Source organism: Amblyomma americanum, chromosome 7, assembly GCF_052857255.1.
Source record: "Amblyomma americanum isolate KBUSLIRL-KWMA chromosome 7, ASM5285725v1, whole genome shotgun sequence".
Classification (NCBI taxonomy): domain Eukaryota; kingdom Metazoa; phylum Arthropoda; class Arachnida; order Ixodida; family Ixodidae; genus Amblyomma; species Amblyomma americanum.
The window spans coordinates 18,407,649-18,419,315 of record NC_135503.1 but is presented as its reverse complement, the minus strand read 5'-3'; the positions used below and the strand labels follow the sequence as shown (position 1 = coordinate 18,419,315).

Genomic DNA, 11,667 nt, shown 5'->3' with positions numbered 1-11,667 from the left:
GTTACACCTCCTTCATGAAAAAAAAAATTGAGAGGGCACTTAAGATTGCTTATGTGCTGTGAAGGTGAAAGCATTAATGTGTCATAGTGAGCATTCGACCTCGATGCAGGTTTTGTACTGAGAAACAAAATGAAGACTTGCCTCCTAACACTGATTCTAGAAAATGCTCAATCCACAGAGGTCAGAGTGAAATGCTCTGTTTGAATACCTGTCGCGAGCTAGCCTCCAACCTGACAGACGTATGCTAGTATATGCAATAAAAAAATCTTATGACACCACCAGCAATAGGTGCATGACATACGGTTGTGCCACTATTTTGATATGAAAATTGATTTTTGAGGAAAGGAAATGGCTCAATATGTACCTCATCTTGGTGGACACATCAACCGCACCTTAAAGGAAGAGGCAAGATTGGTTTGGTTTATTGGGGTTTAACATCCCAAAGCGACTCTGGCTATGATGGACACTGTAGCGAAGGACTCCGGAAATTTCGACCACCTGGGCCTCTAGCATTTTGCCGGCATCAAACACGTCTTTCGGGTCAGCAGCCAAGCGCTGTAACCACCGAGCCAACGTAGTGGCTGGAACTGGAAGAAGTAAAGATTAACGGGGAGAGAAAGTCTGGAATCTCCACTTCCCTGCCTTGACAGCTAACTACCCTATTGCGAGACACGCAGAATCCGGAGCAGTAAGCAGGAACAGGGAGAATATGTGGCTGCAATGCAGGAAGTCCTCGTTTATTCTCTCAAATAAAGTTTTCCCAAGTGTGGCATTTTCAGCTCTCATCCACTGCTGCTCCAGTGGAATTCACAGTCTGCTCAACATGCGCCTTCTCACGTTGGTGCACTCTCCAATTGTGATGGTGCATCCAGGTCATTGCTGGAATGCGAAAGGTAACACGGGGTAAGTCACACAAAGAACAAACCATCGCAAGATGACCGTTTAATACAGCACCGTAAAAACCTGCATACAATACGAAGTGTAATGTGGGAATAGTAAAAACTGAAAAAAAAGTTTTCATCTGCGTATAATGAGAGTAAGGAAAGGCAGTCGGCTGAAAGATGTTCCGGAAGCCGAACGCTCGCCAATTACTTGCGTACGCTGGCGCTCCGGGCACGACGCATGTCACGCGAGTAGCAGGTATGTGCAGAGGCACCGCGCTCGCGCTGGCGTGCACGCTTTGGAAGTGTCTGCCAGAGCTTTAGTGATCGTCACCACCGGGTGTGCTGTTTTCCCAAAGCCCTTGTCGGTGATATCTTTCCATCGAAACATGTCTTCAGTACAGCTGAGTGCATTCGATATCCCGCATTTCCCGATATAACTGGCGAGCTCCTCTGGAATGCTGGCCCAAGTGTCCGGTGGCAGTAACTGCATGCTTTCCCTACCTCATACAGACCATGTAGCAGCACTTGACGCGGTGCCGATGCTTTCAGCAACTACGATTACTTTCCTTCTGAAATCAGCCGAGTGCTGCTGTCGCGACCTTGGTGCCATGCAAGGTGTGATTGTTCTGGGTGTCATGATGTCAGGTCATTATAGTGAAGTGGGGTCGAAATCAAAACTACCGACCTACGCCACCACTAGACAGCGGCTCCTCTCGTTGGAAGCGTGACGGCGCTCGATAATAACGATATCAGAACTGTGGATTTTGACCGAAAATTGTTCGTATCCGCATATAATACGAGGTGGAAATTTGACCTGCCAAAATTTGGAAAAAAAAGACCCTCGTATTATACTCTGCTTTTGTCTGTCAAGCATTTAATGCAAGCGCAATTCTCCTAAGCTCATACTCAGACAGGAAGCAAGTTCCTTATCAGCTGCAAAAATATGACGATTGAAAACTACTTTTTTTATATTAACGAGTTCCTCACAGCCAAGTTACAAAATCCATACTAGCTTGAAAACACTGGGCTAGTTAATGCTTGTTCAAACACATTCTCAATGACTAACAATTTTGCAGCTGCAGTCATTCAATAATATTGCCTCACATCTATGGCACCCATTTTAAAACTATTTACGTGGAGGCAAAGTAAATGAACAGCAGCAGGGTCAGCAAACTGCAGAGAATATGAAAGACTGTACTGATGCAGTGCACAAGCAAGTTGGACAACCACGACACACAGTTGCACAGGGCAGGCAATGGAAAAAAAAAATGCAATCGCCCACAAAGAGAACGAACTGGGTTTTGGGTACTAAAGCATGAAACGGCTGCATATCGTGAAAGCAACCTTAAGAACATCGCACAAATTTAGCACTCCTATGTATCCTGCAGGATCCCAACTTGCCTCATTGCCTTGAGAAGTATCGCTGCACTCTCCTTGTAGCGCTCCTCATTTGCCATGGCTGCCTCCTTCCATCTGACAGAAAAAAGTGTTACCGGGCTGACTAATAAAACATTTGGCTCTCAAATGCATTCCATGCAAATTGTCAGTGCAGACAAATTTTACCATGCTTTAAATCAGTTAAAGATGCAGAGGTTATAATTTATTGAATGATTTGACACTGAGCTAAAGGAATCCCCTTCCAGCGCTGGTTTTTCGGCTTTAAAAAAAAAATCGACCCCCAATTTACTTCCTTAAACTAAACGCGACAAAGGGGCACTAGAAAACTATGTATGGTTTGGTTTATGGGGGTTTAATGTCCCAAAGCGGCTCAAGCTATGAGGGACACCGTAGTGAAGGGCTCCGGAAATTTTGTGATTTTATAAAGTCTCTGCCTTGCTCTGGTCTACCTTGGCAATTTGAAATGAGCTTGGTATCAATTTATTCAGGAGGAGCAGAGCTATGCGGTGATGCTATTTTTACTGGCTTTTACATTTTGCATTAAATTAAATTAGCAGCTTTCCTAAATAACTAGCCAACCCATTTTGTATGTTCCATTCATAGATTTTTTTTCTTACGTATTTTCAGTGAGGCAAGTGTGAAAACAACATTACCACACAAAGTGCATCCTGGGTGATGCAGCTCTGTAAATATTTCCAATCATTTACAAACATTTTCTGGGCCACTGCGATGGCTCAGTGGTTGTGGCGCTCTGCTGCTGACCCAAAAGACGTGGGTTTGATCCTGGCCGCGGTACTGTGCGTGTACTGTGCGATATCGGTGCACGTTAAAAAACCCCAGGTGGTCGAAATTTCTGGAGCCCATCACTAGGGCATCCCTGATAGCCAGAGTCGCTTTGGGATGTTAAACCCAACTAAACATTTTTTGGCTAATGGCCTGTAATGAAGGGGCCCAATTAAAACCACAAAACTCCTTATAATTCATATTCTAGTTGAGCTATTCAAAATATCTCATGAAGGCCAATGGCCTGTATTTTCTTTCCAGCAGCTATAGTGTTTTTGGCATTACAGTTATCCTATTTGTGTTTCATTTGACGAGACAACAGACTTTTCAACGAACCTCCTAAGCTAGAATGCAACTGCATTAAAACCAAGCTCACTTTTGTCGCACAGTCTTCCAGCGTGTTTGATGACCAGCCAAAAGAACGCTCACAGGCACAACTTCAGTGTCGTCCTGAAAGTGACAAGATCAAGAAGTTACCTTCACAACAAGGGAAAGAGATGACCATTTGACTGAGAAAGGCAAGCATTAACTGAAAACTGGGAGAGCACAAGTGAATAAGCAGCATATTACCACCTGAAACTCCAGTTTAAATTGCACTTTCCATGATTACATTGATAAGGCTGTAATTCATCTCTACTACGCTTTGCTTGTCTCCCTCAGTTAAAAGCAGAATGTCTGTTTGCAAGCCCTGAACTGCGGCCCCTTGCCGCCAACTTATTTACCTGCATCTTCTCCACAACTTTTCCCTGCTCCATTTCTAAATACAGAATAACTCCAGACCTTGCAATCCTATGATCACTACACTTACCGCTGTCTCGCACCTATCTTGCATAAAATCTTAGCGCTTGCCTTGTACGTCATTGTGTCCTCTTGTGTTTTCTAAGCAGTGTTTACATTTGGGAAGCATTGTTGCGTAAAAACCAGGATGACCGCACATTTCAGAATAAATTTTTCCATTCAGGTTCTTCGATGTCTTAAATTTTATGTCTGCTGAGGAAGATATCCAGAATTTGAGATTATTCCTTTCTGTCAATTCTACTCTACTAACAGCTCTTCCCTATTATTTGTAAAACCTATGCCATAATACACCGCGCACTTCTCACCTGCCTGCTTTTTTACTACATTGGCATTTTGTAGCTCATCAGCACACTGTGATCCATTTTTACTTTGTTCATCAAATTCTAGGTGTTCGCAAAACCTCCAAACAATCTCGTCATCATGACCAAATGCTGGTGCACAGGCCTGCACTTTATCCAATTTGCATCCTTTGTTAAGCTTGTTTACAATGACTACCACCACCTATGTTAGCTCTGCTTTACTTTTATTAATCAACATGCACAATGTGTTCTCTCTTGTCCGGTAGGCCCAAATAACAGATTACTATTTGCCACTACGTATGCCGCCCGCTGAGCACTACAGTATCCATTAAACAACCTGATAGGTCTTCAAAAAGCAGAGCCAAACTTGACCCACTACATAAGGTTCTCGCATAAAGGAACACTGAGGAGGACAGCTCCATCCTATTATTGTTCTCGGTAAAAATCAATCCTCTGCCTCTTTCTGGCTAGCCGGTCAATTCAAACTTCTAACATTTTGACCAAAACGGACAGGTTCCACCGTTTTGAAGTGAATGGTGGTGTAGTGTAGCGTACCTTCTGGGATCTGCGCCCAAAAATCGATGTCAACGCACACACTTTGCTTGTGAAATCAGCCAGTGGTGGCGACGCACGTATTTCGTTTTTTGGTCTTAGCTTATAAATGTTCTGTTCTTGGCGAGAGTGGTATCTTGGAGATTACAACGTGGTACCCACTGAATACAGGCAAACTTCTATTTGTCCTCAATGCCCGTTTAAAAATTGCAAGGCCCTCAGTTCCCAGTGGCAAAAGAGCAAGTGGCCAAGGTAATGGTCAGACCTGTAACGCAGTGAAGGCTGCTAAGATTGTGGATCCAGAGAGAGAACCATCAGAAAAACGTGAAGAAAAAGGGGCACTTTTGTTCAAATATAGGAAGAAAGCAAGTAGTACAGAACTGAGTCGTTAAGCAAAACACTGAGCAATGAGCAGTACGAGCAGCAATGTCGCTCAAAAAGCATGTGCGGTAAAAGAGCGAGGAGGGGCTAGAGAGATAGGTGTAACATGAGGAGGTACATGCTTCTTGCCTGTTACTCCACACAAGAGGGAGGGAAAGAGCAAGGACTGAAGAAGTGAAGTGACACAACAATCTGCACATGCAGTGTCCAGAACATTACATAATGCACGCATCCACAAGGTTCCCTTGCAGCTGAAAGAGCAGGTGCGGCCAAAATAATGCAGAGCATGCTTCAACATTTGAACTTGTCTCGCACGTCTCACAGGAAAATTATGAAGGTTTCTCTGGTTTATACACGAGCACACCAGCCACATTCCCTGGCACTCACAGATCACAGAAGAGTGCTCAGCACTATTACGGGCTGTGACTATATGCCGCGCACAACCACAAACTCTCACCGATGCCATGAAAAACTTCTCGGATGGCTGTGGAACAGGTGAAGGTATCCTCAAGTCTTTGACATTACCATCTTTATCCTTTGGAGGAGGCACAGGCGCAGGTAATTCGATAATGCCCTTTGTGTCTTCGTCGTCTTCACTATCATTGGTGGTCTGTGATAATGGAGAGTGGGGAGGGTGAACAGTCACAGGAAAGTCTAATTTAAAGGACTAACCCATTCGCTTCCAAAGAAGGAGACACTACGTCCTCGCCTTAAATAACCGCTTTAAATATGCATCAACAAATAACACCAGATGCTTGGATGATAATTTTTAGATCGTAGTTTTCACTCCAGACGACACTAGTTGCTCACTAGTTTCAAAAATATGCTGCAGGAAAAAAATTATTTTCTGCCCGTTCTTTTAACATAACCGTAGTTTCCGGGGCACTGAAATTCCTGTGCTGCTTTTTGGCAGTGAGGGGAATGCAGACTGAAAATACCCTGAACTTTTAGATGACAGTGGAAGCAGTGAGTGTGACTTGATTTTCAAGGTGAGGATTATTACTCAGACTCTGAGCCTGGCACTGCAGATGTAGCTTGAGCCCTGGCTTGAGAATTGGAAAGTGAGCAAGAATATATTCGTCACTGTGATGGATTTGTCTGTTTATATCAGACATATATTCAACCAAAAGAGACTGTAAAATAAAGTACTACATCGAGAAAAAAATTTGTTGCGTCGAAAAGATCGTTCACGTGGCTGTGTTGCTCCTAAGCAAGAGCGTGGGAAACCAGCTGTAGCTTCACCCCAATTGAGTCTACACGCTTGTCAATGGCACAATTTTGATTGCCACACACTTCTGAATGACGGGATAGCAGAAAACATCATGCAAATATTTAGTGTACAAAGCCCAGGAAAAAACAGCTAACACGGTTGGGAATGCGACAAGTGCCTCTTGACAGTTCACACACTTGACCGCTTCAAGGCTATTCACAAACAAGACAATTTTTACTTGCTCTAAATCTGCGATTGTCTTGAGACAATCGAGATTGTCTTTCTCATATGCGACCTTTTCAGCACGAGTTATGGCTAATTCTTTCCAGCAACCCAGATCGTCCTGTGCTCTCACGAACTGCCCATTGAAGGAAATGGGTTGAGGAATGGTGAAGCTTGAGCACAACACCTAGCACTGCTATTACCCATGCATGAAGAAAACTATATATCAATCGACCACAGACAACTTAGCACATTTCTTCAGGGTCGCAGCTTCAGCTGAATTGTGCGAGTGGTCACTCACTGTGCAATGCAAACTGCTAGCAGAATAAAAATCTTTTTTGGGCATGGCTGACATGCAGGTGCCATCCTTATCATTTAACTACTAACAACTTGAAGGGACAATGAGGAGAAATAAAGTTGGCCTGTACCAACTGAGTGCCATGTTCTAGTCACTTAAGATTCACTCCAACAAAAACGAAACTTTTATAAGCTAGATAAGACCAAAAACTGAAATACAGATGTTACCATCACCGCCAGTTTCACAAGTAAAATGCATACTAATTTTTTGGCATAGATCCCAGAGGCTACATTACACCACTATTCACATCAAAGCGGTGACAACCAGTTCTTTTCGGTATGGACGTCACGAATTCGAATCAAGATTTTTGTATTTTCTCACTGATAAATGCATCTTCTGCTGCTGGACAGACGGGCAACAAAGCCAGAGAGAGCGAAGTAACTAAAATAATTGCGGACTTTAATAAGAGTCATGAAGTAATCAAACAACAACCTAGAACTCAGCATATGACATAGGAAGCAGAGCCACCAAGACCATTCAAAAAACGTGTTCCGACTGTCGCATCACTTTGGTTGGTTGGTTTATGGGGTTTAACGTACCAAAGTGACTCAGGCTATGAGGGATGCCACAGATGGGGCTCCAGGTAATTTGGCCGCTTGGGGCTCTTTAACATGCACTGGCATCACATACTACATGGACCTATAGCATTTTACCTCCATGTGAAATGCAACCGCCACGGCCAGGATCAAACCCGAATCTTTCGGGTCAGCAGCTGAACACCACAGTGGCAGTCACATCATTTTGAATGGCTGGCTTGTGCTCAAGAGTTTGTCCATGTACAAAACTTCATTGGGTTTCTTTAATGCCGTCACTAAATTAATCACCTTCGTGTCCTCTCAGATGAACTGAAATACACTGTAATAGTGCCAGTCAGAAAAGCCAAATCTTGCAGCACATAAAGCAATAGTGCCTCCACACGAACATGGCGCCAGCACTTGCTGCAAAACTGCTCTTCTGAATTGCCACTACTGCAAACTGTAAGACAATGTAGCAGTAGTCATGCTGGAAGCCACATTTCAATTCACGTTCTGAAGAGAGTGCAACATTAAATGCTGACAGCAAGTCACTGCAAACAGTGCATATATTCCGACCTAGCAAAGGAGGACTGCTGTTCACCTTTTTCTTGTCACCCTCATCGCTGGTGTGATTCTTCTCAATACTCTGCAGGGGCTTATTTTGTATCCAGCTCCGACACATGGAGTACAATGGGGAATTCTCATCAAACTGGGCGAGATCAACACTGCAGCCATATATTTTGGTGATATACGTGTCTGTGAAAAAAAAACGAGAGAAACAAATGTCAATGTTTTCACTCTTACTAAAAACGGGCCCTTTAAAGGGGCCCCGAAACATATAATCAGTGCATTGTTTTGCCTCTTGGTTGCATAGAATGAGTTACTGTGATGCTATTAGCACCGGTCGTACCGTCTATACTCCTGTTTTTAATATTTTAATTACCTCGCAAAAACAAATTCATGGTGCTGAGGGTGTCACCATACAGTGGCTGTTTTTAACAGCGGATATGACATCACTTTGTGCGAGCTTGATGATTGGACAAAGAGTAAATATACTGCAAATTGGATTAATAACTAGAGATACGCTTTGTCAAGTTTTTGTGTTTTATATTACATTAACAAAACCAGCTTCTTTGCCCTAGATAGAAGCACTGTAAATCAAGTAAAACAAAAACACGCCACCAGAGGCACTCTCTACTTTTTGCATCGAAGGACTTTGCGCCTCTCTGTAAACATCCTACGACCTACCACTAAACACTTGTATTTTGAAATTTTTTCATTGAATAACTCCAGTTCCTATGCATCGATTCTTGTAATTCTTTTTGAGTCAGCATCTGTGTGACATAAAGAATCCATCTGAAGTGTAACCGGCATCTGTTCAAGCAGTGTTTCGCAGCCCCTTTAAGCTAATGACCGGAAAAACAGCTTGATGCTAGGATTTATGCGCACAATCACTTCCGAAAATAATATCCTCGTCAGACCTCATGTACATTGCAATGCACATTTGTCTTTTATAGATTTCTTGAAAAATGCATCATTCCCACAGCGTAAGCGTCACAGGAAGTCAGAGAGTACTCGCTGTGCTCCCATGTAACCAGCTTTTCAGAACGTGTGAAATGATAGGCACGCTCTGAGCAGCCTTCCCAGTTGGCCAATTTGTCTAAACCAAATTTATGCTCCCAGCGGCCAAACGGCTCCCAAGTCTCTCATGCTTTTCCACGCAATCTCTTGTAACTTTGATATAGATACAGACTTCGTCGTGCATGTATTTCACTAAATATATGCAATAATGTTGTTGCATGTTTATGTAGGACCAGAGACCTGTAGCATGGAGAAAACTCGTAAGGAAAAATATATTGGACCTAAGGCTACTAGATTTTGTGCGTACATCTACGGGGCCACCGAAGCTTGAGATAATAATAATAATAATTGGTTTTTGGGGAAAGGAAATGGCGCAGTATCTGTCTCATATATCATTGGTCACCTGAACCCCGCCGTAAGGGAAGGGATAAAGGAGGGAGTGAAAGAAGAAAGGAAGAATAGGTACCGTAGTGGAGGGCTCTGGAATAATTTCGACCACCTGGGGATCTTTAACGTGCACTGACATCGCATAGCACACGGGCGCCTTAGCGTTTTTCCTCCATAAAAACGCAGCCGCCGCGATCGGGTTCGAGATACATATTTGCATCAACACTGACAGGCCGAATTTTTGCTCGGGTTTGACGAGGATATAAGACGGATCTTAGGACATTACGGGCTCGATGGTATGCAAATGATGTAACCAGCCTGAATTTAGCACAGTCTTTGTTGTTCAAAGGCAGCACGGACGACACCACTGTCACAGCCACCATTGGAGAGCTTGTCTGGCCAGGCATGCGTCAGCATCATTCAGGCGTTTAGGAAGTGTCATCGTTGCGCATTCTTGCATTCATTTAAGTAATCTTTGGCAGGGTTTAAAGCAGCAGCAACGTTATTTTTTGTTCGGCTTCCTTGACTTGGAACAGCTAACGCAGCCAATGACAGTACAATACTCAGTGCTTGCAAAAACCATACGCACGGTTCCATGCTAAGACAACAAAAAGATGGGTGATGGGTATTATGACGCAGGAAAATACTCCCTGTTACACAACTTTATCAACAACAAAAAGAATCATTCTGAAATAGCATGACTGGTTCTTAACCATCACGGCACCTCAAGATTCAAGAAAAACAATGTGCATTCTCCGAAAATAGGAGCCCTGTTAAGAGCACAAACCAGGCCTAAAACTATGTCTACAGATGATATACAACGTGGCTTGCACTCTTGATAAATTTCAGCATTCCAGCATCTCATTTCAGTGAGCAGATGTCTCTACATTAAGAGCTTCAAACAGAATCACCTTCAGCAATTCCGATAGGAATCGTGTTATTCTTTTAATATATATCCAGGCATGCCTCCTTAGATTTCACAATAAATGATGTGAAACAATGTACACACCAACAGTGATGTTGCAGTAATGGCACTAACTACAGCTGAAACAAGCACAGGGCAGAAGAATATGACATAAAAGTGATCTCTCTAGTGATATCACTGAGATACTGATAGCATTCAACCAGGACTAAAATCAATATATCCCCTAGGTGAAACTTACTTGAATTCTGAATAGCCGAGTCATCTTTCCGGCGACGTTTCCTTTGAGTCTTCTGCACCTTTTTTGGTGATGAGTCCCTTCAACATCAAATTGCACTGTGTTAGGGCCCAGCGGACCATCCTATGCAAACCGTCGAGGCTACTAATCAAGCACTCACTTAGCAGCAGCGTCCACTGTTTTCGATTCGTCATCTGATTGAGATGATGAACTCTGGCTGAAAGAAGAAAAAAACGTGCGAAGCCTCCGTTGTGATTACATAAATGGCACGAATTTGTGGTCTCTCGGGTTCCGACTTAAATCGCGCCGCTGTGCAATTGCAACTTTTTATTACGGGGTCAGAAAGCACAGGAACGCCAGCTGTTTTGATGAGCCTTAAAATCTAAGCTACATCACACTATAAAAATTGTGCAAGCAATCGCGACGTTCTGGAAACATGCTAAAAGCACTGCTCTTCGGAAATTTTGTCGACTTTAAAGTCTCGTTTAGAAATGGCGGAGACCCCACAGCGCATCCCAATACGCGCACGTGTGAATAACGGGATATTTTTTGCTCGACGCGTTCATCACCTTTCCTCGGTTTTTTCCATGAGGCTCTGCAAGACGCTTTCGAGTTTCGATCTCGCCTGGTCGAGCTCGGGCACTGCGAAGTTTTCAGAAAACACATATTTATCGAACGTCTCCAATAGCCACCATCCCCGCCCCTCGCAACACTCCAAACACAAACATGCAAAATGAGGTATACAGGCCAACCTCGCTTTTCCTGCTTGTTGCGCGCCATTGTGCTCCAAGCCAGCAGTAAGGTCTGCGTCTGCAAAACAGTGTCGTCGAAGTCTGGAGCGAATGCAACCTGGTAACAGCAGCGACGCTGAGCCACAATAACGGGGGACGCTACTTGGCCGCAGTGGCGACGGCAAATTCCAACCTACCTTGTCGAACCTTTGCTGACGGAAATTCTGCTGCTTTAAGAGATGATGCCTCAAGAGGTCTTCTCCCTCATTTTCATCTGAACTAAGCAGCCAACATATGTGGAGGCAAGGGAAGCAGTCGGCTCGTAATTAGCTTTCAACAGCAGATCAAGCGTCGCGCCGCGGACCCTTAATTTCTACAAGGTAAGATGGCGCTCCTGTAAACAGTGGT

At 43.7% G+C, this 11,667-nt stretch overlaps 1 protein-coding gene across 2 annotated transcripts; it reads right to left on the bottom strand.

Annotated features, from left to right (window-relative positions):
• Window positions 1-716: 716 nt before the first annotated feature.
• On the bottom strand, window positions 717-11,667 carry mip40 (Myb-interacting protein 40). Of its 2 annotated transcripts, none has more exons than XM_077631383.1 (10): window positions 11,457-11,667; window positions 11,281-11,377; window positions 11,098-11,170; window positions 10,689-10,745; window positions 10,532-10,608; window positions 8,002-8,156; window positions 5,553-5,705; window positions 3,442-3,515; window positions 2,286-2,357; window positions 717-879 (listed from the first exon to the last, which is right to left on the bottom strand). In XM_077631383.1, the coding sequence occupies exons 2-10, from the start codon at window positions 11,306-11,308 to the stop codon at window positions 834-836; spliced, it is 735 nt and encodes a 244-aa protein (XP_077487509.1). In that variant the 5' UTR covers window positions 11,309-11,377; window positions 11,457-11,667; the 3' UTR covers window positions 717-833. The 2 variants fall into 2 exon arrangements, with proteins under 2 accessions (XP_077487509.1, XP_077487508.1); XM_077631382.1 differs by having other exon boundaries at window positions 11,281-11,338; window positions 11,457-11,657.

What these genes read in the sequence shown, in the direction of transcription:
- mip40 (XM_077631383.1), bottom strand. Translation starts at nt 11,308, where the DNA reads ATGGCGCGCAACAAGCAGGAAAAGCGAG. An exon ending in CAACAAGCAGGAAAAGCGAG is followed by an intron (nt 11,171 to 11,280) that starts GTTGGCCTGTAT and finishes AAAACTTCGCAG; the next exon opens with TGCCCGAGCTCGACCAGGCG. An exon ending in ATACTTCTCAAGGCAATGAG is followed by an intron (nt 880 to 2,285) that starts GCAAGTTGGGAT and finishes TTCGCATTCCAG; the next exon opens with CAATGACCTGGATGCACCAT.